This window comes from Centropristis striata, chromosome 6, assembly GCF_030273125.1.
Source record: "Centropristis striata isolate RG_2023a ecotype Rhode Island chromosome 6, C.striata_1.0, whole genome shotgun sequence".
In the NCBI taxonomy this organism is placed as follows: Eukaryota; Metazoa; Chordata; class Actinopteri; order Perciformes; family Serranidae; genus Centropristis; species Centropristis striata.
In genome coordinates this window covers 30,563,179-30,581,519 of record NC_081522.1, presented here as the reverse complement: position 1 = coordinate 30,581,519, position 18,341 = coordinate 30,563,179, and the positions used below count along the sequence as shown (strand labels likewise).

At 38.2% G+C, this 18,341-nt stretch overlaps 2 protein-coding genes across 3 annotated transcripts in view; one reads left to right on the top strand and one right to left on the bottom strand.

Annotated features, from left to right (window-relative positions):
* Positions 1-3,149, top strand: part of zgc:158868 (uncharacterized protein LOC791147 homolog) — a 13,026-nt gene extending 9,877 nt beyond the window's left edge. The window contains exons 7-8 of the mRNA XM_059334345.1: positions 956-1,066; positions 2,216-3,149. Coding sequence (XP_059190328.1) covers positions 956-1,066; positions 2,216-2,329 — 225 coding nt within the window. The 3' untranslated portion in view covers positions 2,330-3,149. The remainder of the gene's footprint in view (positions 1-955; positions 1,067-2,215) is intronic.
* Positions 3,150-4,008: 859 nt separating this feature from the next.
* Positions 4,009-18,341, bottom strand: part of bcar1 (BCAR1 scaffold protein, Cas family member) — a 101,186-nt gene continuing 86,853 nt past the window's right edge. For both annotated transcript variants that reach the window (XM_059335060.1, XM_059335059.1), the window contains exons 4-8: positions 11,092-11,187; positions 10,083-10,460; positions 8,073-8,954; positions 5,997-6,083; positions 4,009-5,677 (exon numbers count right to left, since the gene is read on the bottom strand). In XM_059335060.1, coding sequence (XP_059191043.1) covers positions 5,132-5,677; positions 5,997-6,083; positions 8,073-8,954; positions 10,083-10,460; positions 11,092-11,187 — 1,989 coding nt within the window. In that variant the 3' untranslated portion in view covers positions 4,009-5,131. The remainder of the gene's footprint in view (positions 5,678-5,996; positions 6,084-8,072; positions 8,955-10,082; positions 10,461-11,091; positions 11,188-18,341) is intronic.

Genomic DNA, 18,341 nt, shown 5'->3' with positions numbered 1-18,341 from the left:
ACTAACAGGACAGTCAGGGAGATGTGGCTTAAGCACAGTGTGTAGGAGGAGAACACACCTGTATGTGTGTCCATGTGCAGAGACTGTTACACATTGTCCTCCACACCTAAAAACATTATCTTTGGCCTGGCAACATACTGCAATATGATTAAAAAAACTGGCTGCTGTGAAATGGTGGCATCTCTCACATACACAATTTTACCTCTTACATTCACAGTTTTACCTCTGACATTCACAGTTTTACCTCTCACATCCACAATTTTACCTCTCACATTCACAAATTTACCTCTCACATTCACAATTTTACCTCTGACATTCAGTTTTACCTCTCACATCCACAATTTTACTTCTCACATCCACAGTTTTACCTCTCACATCCACAATTTTACTTCTCACATCCACAGTTTTACCTCTCACATTCACAATTTTCCCTCACATTCACAATTTTCCCTCTCACATACACAATTTGACCTCTCACATTCACAACTTTACCTCTCACATCCACAATTTGACCTCTCACATCCACAATTTTACCTCTTACATTCACAGTTTTACCTCTCACATTCACAATTTTCCCTCTCACATACACAATTTTCCCTCTTACATTCACAGTTTTACCTCTGACATTCACAATTTTACCTCTCACATCCACAATTTTCCCTCTCACATTCACAGTTTTACCTCTCACATTCACAATTTTACCTCTCACATCCACAATTTTACCTCTTACATTCACAATTTTACCTCACACATACACAGTTTTTGTGTATAATTATACGGCCCCCCATAAATTTGACATGTAGTTTTATTAACACACAATATCATGCGCTTCATTTATTAATTTTTTGGTTTATTGCTTCAGAAACTGTGTCCTTGTGTAAATGACACCAAAGAATGAAATATTCATTATGTCATTATCAACAAAGCTTGTGTCCTTTTTGCTGTTGCTCATCAGGCAGCACTGAACATGGTGACTCGCTGTCAATCTGAGGACTTCAAGGGACACAACATACTGGTGACAGGAGTCCACCCAGGCTGGGTCAAAACTGACATGGGAGGACAAGGGGTGAGCTGATGGGGAGAACAGAGAGAAGTCACCATCAGCATGTTAACACTGTTTTATGTTGTTGGGACAATGAAGCTTCGTGAAGCATTTGCTTTATTTACGGAACCCAAGAGATGGCGCTCTTTGTTCAACAAAGGGCTGAAAATACACCCAATTACCATTGCTGAAGCCTTTTATTTTAAGACAAGACCACCATCAAGTGGGGTCAAAAAATAAATCAAAAGCTTCACAAAACTTTGCTGTCCCAACACTAATGCTAATGTTAGCATTTAGCTCAAAGTTGCTAATCAATTATTTCTGTGCTTAATTACAGCCTCAGAGAGCTGCTAGCAATACCATTTTCTCTTGGAAGTTTGGTAGTTTTTGAAGTATCAGATTCCCTGCAAGTTCACTGATTATCCTTTAGAGTGCGGACACAGTTGATAAACCACATTGTTACTGATATGCAGGTTAATTAAAAATGTCTAATCACTTTAAATTCATCATGTTTTTCATGTTTAATCTTGACCTGAAAGGTAACTAAAGCTGTCAGCTAGATTTAGTTGAGTAAAAAGTACAATATTCGCCTCAAAATGTAGTGAAATAGAAGTATAAAGTTACATAAAATGGAAATTTCACTAGTACCTCAAATTTGAACTGAGTTACAGTCCACACCTGACCTACAGTATTTACACATGTACAAGCTCCTGAATAAAAAACTAAACACATGCCTCTCCAGTGGTTATGAAGTTGTGAATCACTAATTAACTGGTAAGATTATACTACAGGCATACATGATGAAACTTAACGTCAATGCAATCGACTCTAGAGACAAAATAGTTTTTCCTCCTGATCTCTGGTGGCAATGTTGCTTCAGAAACAAAACAAAAGATTAGCAAATATAATTCAACAGAAAATAATTTATAATGATAATTCTAAAATCTTACAATTGCAGGTAAAAACAAACTTTGAATTTCAAACTTAGTGGCCTTTCCCATGAAAGACCTTTAGATGTTAGACCCTGTGATGCTCCTGTATTTCTCACATATGTATGTTTTATACTTTTTATTTTACATGATTCTTAAATTACTTTGAGCAACGTATAATGCAGATCTCTCCCCTTAATTTCTGCTGACTTTTCTCTGTCTGTCTTGTGTTTGTTTCCCCCAGGGTGCTTTGACCAGTACTGACAGCGTACGTGGCATACTCAGCACGCTGTCGTCACTCAGCAACAAAGACTCTGGGATGCTTCTGGACTGGGAGGGCAACAAAATCCCCTGGTAGTGGGCACCTCAGCAGGCTTAATGGACCAATCATTTATGCTTAGAAAAATAAAAAAACACACATCTGGTCGTCTGACTATAACTCTTCTATTTTTAGGTGCAGTTTTAATTTTCCTGCCAGCATGATTTCCTTTTTTTGCAAAATTGCAAAATGAACGCTATGCATTAATTTGTACTATACCTGCGAAGTACATTAAAGGGTAACTTCAGAGTCCATCATAATATAATACTCACATGTTCATATGTAGTATGTTATTGTGTTAGCATGCATGAAGCTTCAGCAGAATAATCAAGTGGGTATCTTCTAAAACCACAGTGCTTTTATTTTGAAGGCGATGTACGCATGTGCACCTGCACATTAACATTGAGTTACCTTGTTTCCTTTTTGCATATAGTCAATAAATTGCTTTACACAGACATGCTTTATATTGTTTTTTGTGGTTTGTGATTGGAGTTTTTAATATTTTTTACTGCTATATTTGAGTTACTCCACATTAACAGTCTTATCATAACACACATTCTTACCAGTAGCTCAAAACCAGATAATTTACTGCATTTCCTAAAGCCATGAAAAAAAGTTTTGGTGCGGCCTTCATAGTTTCTCATGTGGCCCCTTGGGAAAAGGAATTGCCCACCCCTCTTCTAAAGTCACAGTCCATATTATAGAGTGCCACAGGAATGAGCTCTTAAACCCGGAAGTAAATTAGCATTTTAGCGCCCTGTGGTCTATCCTCTCAAACTCAATGAGGATTTTGAATGGGCTGGAGGTTAGATGGCTGAAATAAAGCCTGTGGTGAACACAAGCTTACACCGCAAAAAAGGTGTGTCTAAAAACAAGATAAAAACTCTAAATCTGAGGGAAACTATCTTGCTGCATGGACAAATAATTTCACTTGACAAGATTTCTTTAATTAAGATTATTAAATCTAGAAATAAATATGTTGTACCCTTAAAATAATAAATTAACTCTTAAAATAAGATGAATTAAAGCTGCAAGCAGCGACGAACTGGCCCGAGTAGAGTGCACTGCAAATTATTTGTTTCTTACCAATATGAAAAAAAACCCTTTAGATTTAGAAGTGTTAGATAATTTATCTTGTTTTAAGAGTTAATGTCTTATTTTAAGCGTTCAACATGCTTATTTCTAGATTTAACAATTTTAATTTAAGAAATCTTGTCAAGTGAAATTATCTGTCGATGCAGCAAGATAATTTCCCTCAGATTTAGTGTTTTTATCTTGTTTTTAATAGATATGTTGTAGTATGACTTTTTTCAGTTTTTGGACATTGCATAATATGGTGTTTTTCTATCACTTCTGTAATTTGGGTAGTCCGTGGTCTAGAGGTTAGAAATGGGGCTATAATTATTAAAAAAAAAACTATAATTGATCAATTTCAAGCATTTTTAGGCATTTTAAAATTTTTTTTTTTGAGGGGGTTATTTTTGGACTTCCCATAATATTGTGTTTTTTCGCTATTTTTGGAAAAACTATACTATCACATGTATCAACAGACTATAATTGACCCATTTTAAGCATTTTTAGGCAATTTAAAATTTAACCATTTTTGACAAAAATCAACATGCTATATAGTATGACTTTTTTTATTTTTATTTTTTACTTCTGTTGGGAGGCGGCTGACGATCGCTGGACCTGGCATGGCTGGCTCCCCCGACGGCTCCTCTCTGCTTAGTTATATTTCTTCATCCTAAGATGTACAGTGACTACTCAGCATTAAGATTTGGGATTTTAGCTGTCTTGAGATAATCTTTTACACCATTTACATTTCATGGTATTTTTTTTATATTTCAAGGAAAACACCATAACAAAGTGTCAGAGAAAAGAAGAAAAGCAGGTTTAATTTCATTTCTAGTTTTTAACCTTTTACACTCCTTTTCTCTAATACATGCCTCTTACAAAACAACCTACATATAGTTTTCCAAAAAAGCATGTGTGAGGGCACTGAAATCATCTTTAATAACTGCAGTAGTGGAACTGTACAGTTGTGTGGACATCTCTTGGCAGCAGTGTGTTTCCTGCTCTGGTGGATTGAAATCAGTGTGGACAACTTATTGAGCTGCAGGTGGCGGCATACTGCTCCAACATGTACAGCTGTCAGTTTGCATCAGGTGACGGTTAAAGACGGGTGTGTGCTCAGTGCTTTCAGGAAAAGTGTGCCATTGTCAGGGATGGAGAAGAGCATAGATGTACTACAACATACAGTCATACAGATCATCTGGAATTTACACATCCATAACAATAATGATACAAGGATCAAGAATCAGAGCCAGAATTATACGGTATAGCAATAATAACAATTATTGATATTGTCTAAAAACTACACTTATGTTTTCATCTTTTCAAAAAAAAAAAAAAGAACCATATATTTATATTTATATACTGGAAGTTCATTAGTCTTTTTTATTTCCGGTTTTCTGACTAAATATGTAACTTAAATATTTACAATGATTATTTTACAACCATTGGCCCAGCCCACTGATGATAAAATGTTCCTTTTTAGTTTGTCGAGAATAAAAAGAAGCACGCAGAGGAAGGAGGGATGAGGGAAGGATGGTCCCAGTGAAAGGTGAGGTAGGGAGGGCGCAGAGGATGGACGTGGGGTCTCCAACCTCAAACTGGAAGGGCGTACAGGGTTTCCTGCAGGACTCTGTGCTCCACAGGGCTCCAGGTCCTCCTACCCTGTGCTGCAGGGGCGTCCATCCCTTGTTACTGGGAGGATTTACTGGGACAACTCAGTCTGTGTCACTGTTTGGTTTCTTTTTCCTCGTCCCCCCTCGGCCCTCCCTACATCACTAGCAGCTGTCCCAGCACCATCCTGAACTGCTGCGTACAGCCTGCCAGCTCCCTCACCCTCTCAGTCATCTCTCTGGCTGCTCCGGGGGAAGGATACTGAAGCGCCGCTGTCTTTGTGCAGATAACGATGTCTTTGAGTTTTTCACAGAGGGTGTTGCTGCTCTGGGCCACCCGGGCCCTCACATCAGGAGACTTGGCCTGGCGAGACAGCGTGTCACCGATGAACACCAGCTTGTGCGCGCTGAGTATGACAAACTTGCTGTGCGCCACGAAGATTTTAGGTGGCTGGTTGGAGTTGACGGCGGTGAAGAAGGCGTCGATGGCGTTGGTCACCGTGGTGACGTTCTGCTCGCATTGCTCCTGGTAGAAGAGGAGGAGCTGCCGGTCGCCGTGGCACAGCTTGGAAGAGGAGGGGCCGCCAGAGCCGTTCTGGGCCTGCTGGTTGGCCAGAGGGTGGTGCGGGGGCGGGACCCAGCCCGTCATGTCGTTGTTGATTGGCTGGCTGACTTCCTGTTCTAGCCGCTCAAACTGTTTAATCTGGAAAGAGAGAAGGAGGAAGGAGACACTTAGGGGCAAAGTCACACAAGGATTGCAAGGCTTTTGTGGCCAGTAAAACTTGTGAAAATAAGGTAAAAAGACAGACAGACAGACAGACAGACAGACAGACAGACAGACAGAAAAACAAACAGACATGTGGACAGAATGCAGACAGACAGACAGATAGACAGACAGACAATCAATCAGGCAGAGAGACATGCAGACAGACACTCAGAGAGACATGCAGACATGGGGACAGACAGACAAGCAGACAGACAGACAGACAGACAGCCAGACAGACAGACAGACAGACAGGCACCTGTTGCTGTTCCAGTTGTGTCTTGTGTCTGTTGATGTTGCCTTTCTCCAGCAGCTGTCTTTGGTTCTTCTCAAACTCTTCCTTTCCCTGTCAGATCAACACACAGAGACACTGGAGTTACACCACTTCTACACACATACAGCCTCTGTCTCCCTCTAGTGGTGACATATAATATGTGCGTGTGTAGCCAGGCATGCACACAGTTCTCTCTGAGATAGCTGCAGGTGATGAGGAAGAGTTTGGAATATGAGTCGAGAGACAAGAAGCAGAGGACAAAATTCTTCTGGACTTTGAGATGTGCTTCTTTTTAAACATTTTTTGTTTGGGTTGGGCATTCGATGGGTGATGAATTTCATCATTGTTTTTCTTTACATTCAAGAGGTTCTCTTACTGCAAGTTAGTAAGATTTTACTTGCAGAAACATCTGATAAAATTAAAGGTATGGATGATACAAGTAGCCACAGCTGTACAAAATGCCTGCAATTCTGTTGCAGAGCCTTTTTAAAAATTTTTAAAACTTTTTTTTACTGGCAGGTTGACGAGTGGTGGAGGGCTTTTAAATTTTGCAAGCTGATATTTAAGGGCATTTCTACATCCATTTATGGCTAACTGTGGCTGTGGATAAAGATAATGAAATAAAAAAGATTTTAAAACACGATGGCATATGTGCAGCTTTTTAAAGCAGACACATCCATATTTCTGTCTTTGTGTCTACACATAGTTGTGAATATACACATTTTTACACATCTGGACCCTGCAAATACTGCAAACAGACAGACAGCTGTCATTAATTAATTTCAACACCGACATTAAAATGACATACCAAGGCCTGACAAGATATCTTGGCACCATTCAATAGTTAAAAAAAGTCACCTTGAAGCACTTTGAGATACAGTATCAGCTAAATATCAGAAAACAAATGAGTGCACACTGACTAGACACAGAAGCATCACTGTAGTTTAGGACAGGCAGTGTTCATTTAATTGACAAAAACTAACACTAAAAATATGTGTTGATGATTTTTTCCACAACAGAAAACAAAATTAAACTGAAATAAAAAGTAACTTTTGCAACAAAAACTATGACAAAGTGAAAGTTTGTTGATTTGTTGCAGAGCGCCACATGATCACGTTGTGCTAGCTGGTTTAAACTCTGATGTTTGTCCTGACTGAAACTGAATGATCAATCAGTTAAGTGACAAGGGATTTCGATCATAAGGGTACACAGCACAAAAGGGGTGTCTGAAAACAAAATAAAAACACTAAATCTGATTAAAAAAAAGGTACTCAAAACAAGTGAAATCATCTGTCCATACAGCAAGATAATTTCACTTGACAAGATTCCTTGAATTAAGATTGCTGAATTTTAAATCACTTCTTAAAACCCACTTTTATATAATGCTTTCTATCTTGCTACTCCTTTTTACTTCATCACTTTTTACTTTTTACTTCTTCCTTCCACCTTTTATTTTCTGTGTATCTGAGAATGTCTTGTGATTGTTCCTGCTCTGTCTCTCATTGTTTTTCTTTTAATGTAAGAATTGTTTTTAGCCTTATGGCATCATTCTCATTGTGAGTAACTGCTCTCTGTCCAAGCACTTTGTAAAGATCTGTTTTTAAAGTTCTTATTATTCTTATTCTTTTTAATAAATCTAGAAATAAGATTATAGTGTAAAGTTCAACACTTAAAATAAGAAATTAATTCTTAAAACAAGATAAATTATCTAATAGAATAGAATAAAATATCTTTATTTGTCAAAAACACATAGCATAAAAAATAAACAAAACAGATAAAAGGGATAAAAAAACATGGAGAATTCAAAACAAAACAAACAATAAATAGTGCATACATCCACGTCCACATACATCCATTTCATGAATGACTTCATGTGATAATTTAATGCTGTAATTTCCTTTGCATTAAAGATGTTTTTTAGTCTGTTTGTATGTGTTTTCATTGTCCTGTACTGCCTGCCTGAGGGTAACAGTTCGAAAAACACTTCTAAATGTAATTTTTTTAAAATCTTGGTTTATCTTGGTAAGTACCAAATAATTTGCAGTGAGTGTGTGTGTGTACCTGTAAATGTACGTAGTCGTAGTCCTCCATCCAGCCTTCCTCTGTGGTCTCATACGGCCTGTCCACACCTTCCTCTTCCTCTGCAGCTGTAAACTTTGGTGGAGAGGGGAGGGGCCGCGACTGAATGTTCACTCTCTCCCCTCCCTGATAGCTCCCACTTCCTGATCCCGTCATGTGACCGCTGCTCTCTCCTGGGATTGGAGGAAGTGGCAGCTGCTGCTGCTGTCGGTTGGTCCGTTTGAAGAGCAGCGAGGCGTTACCATGGAGAAAGGAGGCGAGCTGCTTGGCGTCGTCGGGGATGCCTCGCGCCGTCATAATTAGCCGATCTAAGTCGTCCCCTCCTGGCGGCGGTGCTGCAAGTGCACTGTGTGACCAGGAAACGGCGTCGAGGCTTTGACTGTGGCGAATCAAACTCTGGAAGACTTCCTCCATCTTCCCCACCTGACGGCCCAGCTTGGCCTGCAGAGAGCGGTCCGTGGCCTGGGCAGAGTTCGCCACAGCGCCCCGGGCGAATTCCAGGAAGTCTCGGACCGTAGAGCGCACTCGGTCAGCAGCTTGATGAATGGCCGGGAGGTTCCCTTCCAGGTGAGCGGGGCTTCTCCAGTTGCCTGTGATGAACGACATCATGAGGGAAACGCTGGACTCAACAGCTTGCTGGAGGCGAGACAGGCGCTCCATGGCCTGCTCCAGCTCCAACATGAGGGGTTTCCCTGGAATGGAGCCAGGGGCAGGAAGTGAGGAGGAAGAGGAGGTGTCCCGGACAGGCACCATGTCTAAGGATGAAGCAGAGTGGTTGCTCCGTGTGCTTCCTGTGCTCGAGGCAGACAGCCGCTTGAAGGACAAAGTGAGCTCCTCACTGGTGGACTGGGCATCACGCACCACCTGCAAAACACACAGCACAGCTGAAATAATGCACAGATGGTCTGGAGTAAGTGTAGCTAGCAGTTTCCAACTGGTTTCTGTCATTTGATCAGTACAAACTATAATGTTTATTAAATATGTACAAGTAGTGTAAGAAGTATTCAGATCTCCAATACCACACTGTGAAATTACTCCACTACAAGTAAAAGTCCTGCATCCAAAACTTACTGAAGTAAAAATACAAAAGTATCAGCATGAAAATGTATTTAAAGTATCAAAAGAAAAAGTACTCGTTATGCAGAATGACCCCACTCACATCGTTTTATATATTCTAAATATATTTCTGAGATTATTTGTATTGATGCATTTATGTAAGCAGTATTTAAATTTTGTAAAGACAGGGCTCATTTTAACAACCTAATATACTGCTATGAGGTATCATTTAAAAACAAATGTCTAATCACTTTAAATTGATTATGTTTTATGTTAAATCTCGACCTGAAAAGTAACTAAAGCTGTCAGCTAAATGTAGTGGAGTAAAAAGTACAATATTTGTCTCAAAATGTAGTGAAGTAGAAGTATAAAGTTAAATAAAATGGAAATACTCATCAGCACCAAAATATACTTGAAGTATCAAAAGTAAAAGTACCCGTCATGCAGAATGAACCCACTCAGATTGTTTATATATTCTAAATATGTTATAAGATTATTATTATTGATGCATTTATGTAAGCAGCGTTTTAATTTAGCAAAGATAGGGCTCATTATAACTACTTAATATAGAGTTATGATGTTTTATGTTAAATTTGACCTAAAAAGTAACTAAAGCTGTCATTTGCCTCTAAATGTAGTGGAGTAGAAGTATAAAGTTACATAAAATGGAAATACTTAAGTAAAGTACAAGTACCTCAAAATTGTACTTAAGTACAGTACTTGAGTAAATGTACTTAGTTACATTGGAAACAAGACAAAACCAATAAATAAATAGTTGCTTTTGTAAACTATTTAAATTTTTTGTTAACAAAAAGAAACAAAATGATAACATGAAGGACAGAAGAACGGACAAATGAACATAACAGTTTCAACTCAAGGTCTAATTCAAAAGCTGAACAACAAATACAGTGACGGCTGTATTTGTGACGGTCGTACCTGTGGTGGGACATCGTAGACATACTGGTCCCTCTCTCCTCCTTTCTCTTCTCGTTCCCGGGGAAAGTCGTAGACGTCCTGGGTGGGGTGACCGCTCCGTAGGCTGGCCGGGATGTCGTAGATCTCCTGCGAGGCCTGGCTGACTCCGCCCCTGTCTCCGTGATAAAGCTTGTCAGTCAGGATGGGGGGCGGGACGTCGTACACGTCCTCTGGAATCGGCGGCTCGTCGTCGTCGTTGAGGTTGTTGTGCATGTACTGGCCGGGAGGGATGGGGACTGGCTTGAGTTTGGCAAAGTGGGGTGGTACGTCGTAGGTCTCCTCTCTGATTGGCTGAGCATCAGGGACGTCTTTACTGACTGACGGGGGAAAGTCATAGACCTGCAGAGAGAGAAGAGATATTAAAATATTATACATAAAATGGGAAAGCAACCATGACAAGTGATTTACAGTCATGGAAAAAAATATTAGACCACCCTTGGTTTCTCCATGCTTTCATGTTCATTTAATGCCTGGTACAACCAAAGGTTCATTTGTTTGGAAAAAATATAATGATATCACTCTTCTGAGCTATTTTTGTTAGCATTATATTTGGTCAAACAAACGTACCTTTAGTTGTACCAGACATTAGAATTAACAATATAATGTTAACAACAAAAATAGCTCCTAAGAGTTTATTTTAAGAGCCGATATCTAGCCATTTTCCATGGGTTTTCTTGACAATGATTTTAGTTATTATCAAGAAAACCATGGAAAATGTCTAGATATCAGCTCTTCAATTAAACTCTTATGAGCTATTTTTGTTGTTATCATTAAATTTGTCCAAACAAATGTACCTTTAGTCGTACCAGGCATTAAAATTAACAAGAGAATAAAGAAAATGATGGTCTAATATTTTTTTTTCCATTACTGTATGACTGTGTGGACATGACAATTAGGATACAAACTGTCAGGTATTTTTTACTCAGTTTGTCACACTGAATATCTGTGACATAAATACACAAAGCCTCACCGTCTGCTGTGAGTTCTTGTCTGTGCTTGGTGGGGTGTCATATATATCTTGACCACTAGAGGGCCCCTTCATCACCATGGGAGGAGTGTCATAAACCTGAACACACAGAACACATAAATATCATATTATTGCACACATCAGACACACACATATGAACACACAGCAATTGGTGCAAAGTTGTCATGGTTACAAGCAGTGGTGGAATGTAACTAAGTACATTTACTCAAGTACTGTACTTAAGTACAATTTTGAGGTACTTATACTTTACTTGAGTATTTCCATTTTAGGTAACTTCATACATCTACTTCACTACATTTTGAGGCAAATATTGTACTTTTTACTCCACTACATTCAGCTGAGAGACTAAGTTACTAGTTACTTTTTGGGTTAAGATTTAACATGAGAACATGATCAATTTAAAGTGATTAGACATTTGTTTTTAAAATGATAAAATGATGAGCTCTATCTTTACAAAATTAAAACGCTGTTTACATAAATGCATCAATACAAATAATGCAATAATATATTTAGAATATATAAAACAATCTGAGTGGGTCCATTCTGCATGACAAGTATTTTTACTTTTGATACTTTAAGTACATTTTGATGCTGATACTTTAGTACTTTTACTTCAGTAAGTTTCGAATGCAGGACTTTTACTTGTAGTGGAGTAATAATATCACAGTGTGGTATTAGTACTTTTACTTAAGTAAGGGATATGAATACTTCTTCCACCACTGCTTGCAAGTTACATTTAAGATGTTTAAATGCCAGATAGAACTCAGTTAAATACCTTTTTTCACAATCAATCTAGACAAATTATAAAACCATGATGGAAAAATCAAAATGCAGTTAATTAATTTGAGTTCAAGGCGAGAGGAAATATTAAAAATTCAATTTAATACCTGATTGAAAGTGAATTCAGCATTTTTTAAAGACTTTTCAAGAGCAGTTACCAAGTATCTGTTCATCATTACACTACTGCATAATAAGCAAAATAGAAGACTTAAGAAGACTTTAGTTGTTTATTCATCACACCACATCAGTAGCAGCTGCTTTCTCAAGGTTTATCTACACTGTACTGTCTGTGGGAATCAAAACAAACCCTGACGTAGACAGGAAGTTCATCACAACTACTGAATGAGAGAATGAGATGAGTCCATGAGGCTCTGGACAACATGCACGTAAATGCAAATTCCTGGTTATGTGTGCAGACAATTCACAGTCTGCTCTTATAATTTTCTCAAGGTGTTGCTAATTTGAGCTCTTAAAAAAGTAAGGGTTCTAATCAACAGTTTCACATATCTGTGTTTACTGTGTTTCATGTGTTTAGCGAATAAAAAAGCTGTTGGAAATACACAGGCAACACTTGAAAGGAGCTGTCTAATGAGCTGACTCTGAGTCTGGTCCAGTGTAGTTTTGCCTAGCTCTCAGTTTGACACTGCATGTGAGATGTACAGAAATCCAAAGGCAGGAAAATGTAAAGATGCTTTACAGGTTCATTCATTCATTCATTCATTATCCTTAACCGCTTATCTGCACTCGGGTCGCTGGGGACTGGAGCCGATCCCAGCTGACATTGGGCGAGAGGCGAGGTACACCCTGGACAGGTCGCCAGACAGTCACAGTCTGACACATAGAGACAGATAATCACGCTCTCATTCACTCCTACGGGCAATTTAGAGTCACCAATTAAACCTAAGCTGCATGTTTTTGGACTATGGGAGGAAGCCGGAGTGACACGGGGAGAACGTGCAAACTCCACACAGAAGGCTGGATCTGAACTGGTGACCCTCTTGCTGTGAGGCAAGATTGCTAACGACCATGTAGCCCTGCTTTATACAGGTGCATCTCAATAAATTAGAATATCATAGAAAAGTTTATTTACATAGGTAATTCAATTCAAAAAGTGGAAAAAACACATTATATAGATCCTTTACACATGTGTAACGAATTGCTGTAAATTTACTGCAGGATTTCAACAGTATTAAGGCTTTTTTTTAAAATGCAGTGCTTTACTGTTAATATTAAAGAAAATCTGTTAAATTACAGTCCATTCAGGTTTTTTTAACAGACCTGTAATGTATTCCTAATATACAGCACTTTACCGTAAAAGTATCTTAACTAACACTATCATGCAGTATTTTGGGCATTCTGGGAAGTGGGAAGAGCATTGCCTGAGCTGCACATGTGAACCTGCCATTCTTGATCCATCCCCATCCTTCTAATTATTTGGTGAGTATAGCAATTTTATTTGATTGTTTTATATTATATATTTATATAATTGTTTTATTTGATTGTATTTGTTTTGTTTGCATTGATGATTACTGCATGTGCACATCATGCTATAGAAGGATACACCAGCTAGCTAGCTAGGAGCACATTTGAATTTCTACTAAGTTAATGTGTGTTGACACCTGCATTTTGCCAGTGAATTCATGAAACTTTATGATACTTGTGTAAATTTTACCATTTTACCGTCGACGTCACTTCGACAGTTGACTACGGTGCATGCTAATTATTGTGTGTCACAGTGCAGATTCAAATAAAGGCAATATTATTTTCAAGATATTTATTGGATGACAAATTAAGTACTGAAGAATATTTGTTTTGCTGTAACCGTGCGTTGTGCAAGGGACTGTTCATTTGTATTTAGATTGAATTTTGACATATTTCTTTGATATTACAGATGCAGTAGATGACTTTACTGCTGCCCTACTTATCATAGTAAGTAGCATACTTTCATGTTCATCACATCACAACAGTCAAGTCTGTTCGGCTTGCAATGATGTTTTCTTGTCGGGTCTGTAGACAGCTAGCTAGATCTGCGGCTAGATGATACTGAGCATTTGGAGGCTAGTCCAGAACACATTGATGATTCACCATTTTTAAGGAATCTTGCTTTTATCTTAAACTACAAGCAAAGTTGCTACTTCCATCCTCCACCATTCAGACAATCATAGAAGATATGCAGTCAATACACAACATCAGCCAGTCCCAATTACTTTTTAGACTGAATGAAAAGGTTAGATACTTTAAGTAGAACCTGGTTCTACTTAAAGTATCTAACCTTTTCTAAGGTTAGACCTTTTCTTATGTTTTCAATCCGAACTCTATACATTTTCTGACTTTTATTGTTTTGTTTATCCGATTCAGTTCAACAATTTGATTTTTACACATTGAATAAACATATATATGTCATATATATAATTTTTCAGGCGTTTCGTTGGAATAAACCCTGAGAGAGGCACCAAGACTGGACGAGGCAAAGTCGTATCCAAGAAAACGGGCAAAGTTACAACCAAAAAGAGTACCACAGTGAACCCACATGTGTCCACTCTGCTAAGGAGACTCATGGATTTTGAGTGGGACTTCATTTGAAATGGTGAGATGACTCAATCCCATTAATCTATTTGTCAAAACACCTTATTTTTTTCTCTCTCTCTCTCTCCACTACTCTACTAATACTTATTATTTTCTCAGTCATTCTTTTACTCATGACACCACCACACATAAACTGTTTGGATGTTTCAGGTTGGAATGTCATTATGATAAGAGGGAGTGAGGGGCACAAATGTTAATTTTGTATGCATGTTGTATGTTAATTTTGTATGCATTGTAAGTTGTTTTGGAGCTGATCTCTCTCTCTCTCTTTCTCTCTCTATCTCAGGCACACACACACCACACACACGGCTACCTAGGCTGGATTGAGAAACCTGGTGTCTCTGAATGAGTCGTAACTCTCCTGCCAATGTTCTTGGACTTTCACACTAACAGTAACTACAGTTTTGTAACATATACTGTTTAGTGATGTTCATGTTAATTTAACATCCATTTATTTAACATGCAATTGCTCTGCATGTGAAGGTTTTGCATGTCTACTTTACATTCAAATAAAAAGTAAAGTGCAATAAGAAGCTGTGCAGCTTTTTCTCTTACATTGCAATCACAGGATTGAAAAAATCAGTAGGTTTATTTTATTATGGTTCGCAATCTGCTTGTAGCCATGTTTCAAACAGAGATTTTGTGACAAAGACATCTATTAACATGTTTTCCTTAACAAAAGTGCCTTTTATTGTATGCAATCATATGACTACTCATGTCTTAATTTAGTTTTTAAAAATAGTTTATTAAAATGTATAAATAATACAAACTAAATAGTCATTTAATTGTAAAATACTGTGAAATTAATTTTAAAAACCAGTTCATACTGTATTTTTCATGAACAGTACAAAACTGTAAAGTAAGTGACAGTAAAAAAATGTTAATTTTACGGTAAAATAATGGCAACCCAGCTGCCAGTTCTTAACTGTTTTTTTTACAGTCCATACTGTATTTTTCATTTACAGTACAAAGCTGTAACTTTAAATGACAGTAAAAAGATGTTAATTTTACGGTAAAATAATGGCAACCCAGCTGCCAGTTCTTTACTGTTTTTTTACAGGAAAATTTCTAACAGATGAAACACTTCATGTCTTAATTTATTTAATGTCTTCTAATTATAATGACTATGGCTTACATTTAATGAAGACCTAAAATTCAGTGTCTCAAAAAAATGTTTTAAAACATTTTTTTTTAAAAAGTATGTTTAATATGGAATTGTTGGCCTCTAAAAAGTATGTCCATCTATATGCACTCAATACTTGGTTGGGGCTATTTGACTTGAATACTGGAAATTGACTTTTTCATATTATATATGGATATTCTAATTTATTGCACCTGTAGGTGCTTTAGATTATTTAAAACCATCTGAGCATCATTTGAATGCCACAGAATGCAATCAAGTGTTCACCAAGAATATATTAATTTATTCTAGTAGAAACTAATGGGAAATATAAAACCATGAAGAAAGATATGCTGGCTTGATCACACGACACGACACGACACGACACGACACGACATATACAAGACAACAAGCTCATTGAGGAATTGTCATTCTATTAACACTTGCTCCATCAGTCGTTCCACCAAGAAGCTTATGTTTTGTTCAATTTCATGTGGATTGGTGGGAAAGTGGTTGTTGATCAGTTGGAGACTTGTGACACTGTGTGACACAAGTAGTAACTGCTGACCAATTCTATCATTGCAGTGTGTGACTTCTTCGGAACTGCAGTGGGATCCTTAATAACGGGAGAGGGACGGGGATAGGGATAAGTATAGGAACTGGGACATGCACAGGGTCAGGGACTGAGAGTTTATGGACAATTGTAACTAGTGCTGGGACAACGAAGCTTTGTGAACCATTTGCTTTATTTTTTGACCCCATGGTTACATGGTGGTCTTGGCTTAAAAAAAGGCTTTAGCAATGGTAATTGAGTTTGTTTTCAGACCTTAGTTGAACAAAGACTGCCATCTAGTGGGCTCTGTAAATGAAGTAAATGGTTCACAAAGCTTCAGTATCCCTTCACTAGTTGTAACCATGCATGTTGAGTCCATCAGCTCTGTGTCTTTGGAAAGAGGATTACTGTAATCTGCTCCACAGTCCAGTTGGTGCTATATTTCAGCACAGACATTAGAAGATGTCTGCTGTCAAACTCTCAATAGACATACAACAAGTGATGCACAGCATACCCTGGAGCTGTACTGTGATGCTTCTGTGTGTGTGATCGCTTGTTATGGTCAGAGCCATCTCTCACACAGCAGACAATGTGATGAAGTGCCTGGTGTTGCAGTGCGTTCATTCTTCACCTTTCAGATTGCCAACTTCAAAATAGCCCGGCAGCGACATCTGTTATTACAGCTACGCTTCTTCCTCCTGCTCGTTCCTGTCTTCCCATCCTTCATTTTTCTCATCATTCATTGTCATCTTGTTTTTCTTCTTCCTTCCTGTGCTCTTCCTCCCTCGTTCCCCCTTCTGCCTCCTACAGCTCATTTTCTATTCCTCTTCCCTTTCTTCCTCATCCTGGACTCCAGCTCTCATTGTGCTGTGGTTGTATGTCAGTGACCTTTCTTTTTAGCTTATCAGCATCAAGACTCTTCTACCTACATTTTGCCTGTGTGTGTGTGTGTGTGAGAGAGAGAGAGAGAGAGAGAGAGAGAGAGAGAGAGAGAGAGAGAGAGAGAGAGAGATTGTGTGTGTGTGTGTGTGTGTGTGTGTGTGTGCGCAATATGCCTGCTTATTAAGCAAAATGTATTGTGAACAGTGTGTGTAGAGATATACAGGAATTAACTGACCTCTGTGTTTACGGAACCAAACACACACGCACATGTACACACATTCACGTGCACAGACACACACACACACACACACACACACACACACACACGCGCGCCTGTATGAATGACCTTCACTAAAGACAGATGTAATATTTAAAGAGGGAGAGGTTGAATATTACATCACATCAATTATTAATATTCTGCAGACAATACCTGTGTGTCGTGTCTGTGTTGTACAACGCTCTGATGCGACAAGCCACCATTTGTAAGTGTACATATTCTCTCACACACAAACATTCTTTAACCGACTGGATGCGTTTTCTTAAGTGTTTTTCTTTTTTATGCACGTCACTTGTGCGTCTCACGGATCAAATCAGACGCTTCTCACTGACCCCCTCCTCCCTGTTTATATTTAGCATTTTTACTAAAGCACTTTTTGCATATACAGCTTTTCAAATCACACAAACATCCTGCTGTTTATGTGTTTTCAACCTATTAACTGCCTCTACAATCATTGATCAATGCTACAATTCTGTTTGTGTTGCTGTGTCATTTCATGCACATTATCCTCACTTGCAACAGTGGGTGGAGAATTAAAATCAAAAATCATATACAGATTGCAAAATAGAACGTGTACGCACCTGCTTTTGATTTCAATGATTTAAATCTAAAGCTAATTTCGATTGATTTCCAATTTTGATTTGCAATTGTGACAACCTATTTACAACACAGGAATACTGTCAAAGCATCCCCATATACACACTGCTGCGGCTTGGACATTAATACCAAAAATAACCAATATATTATTTTATTTTTTTGACTATCGTTGAAATAAAACAAGCCAATAACGTCCAACTGCTAAAGTGGGAGATGTCTGCCCTATTGTGGGGAAGCACACTTTACACAGTGTGATTAGCAATTATGTTGCAATGCACCTGACCTAAGTAATGCATAAGTAAAATAACATGTGCAAAGTCGTGTTTAATATTACTACTACATACTATACTATATCAGCACATGTTGCTTTTTTGCATCAAAACATTTGGATACTGAAAATGCCCAAAATGTGAAATTCTGTGAAAGCAACTTTAATC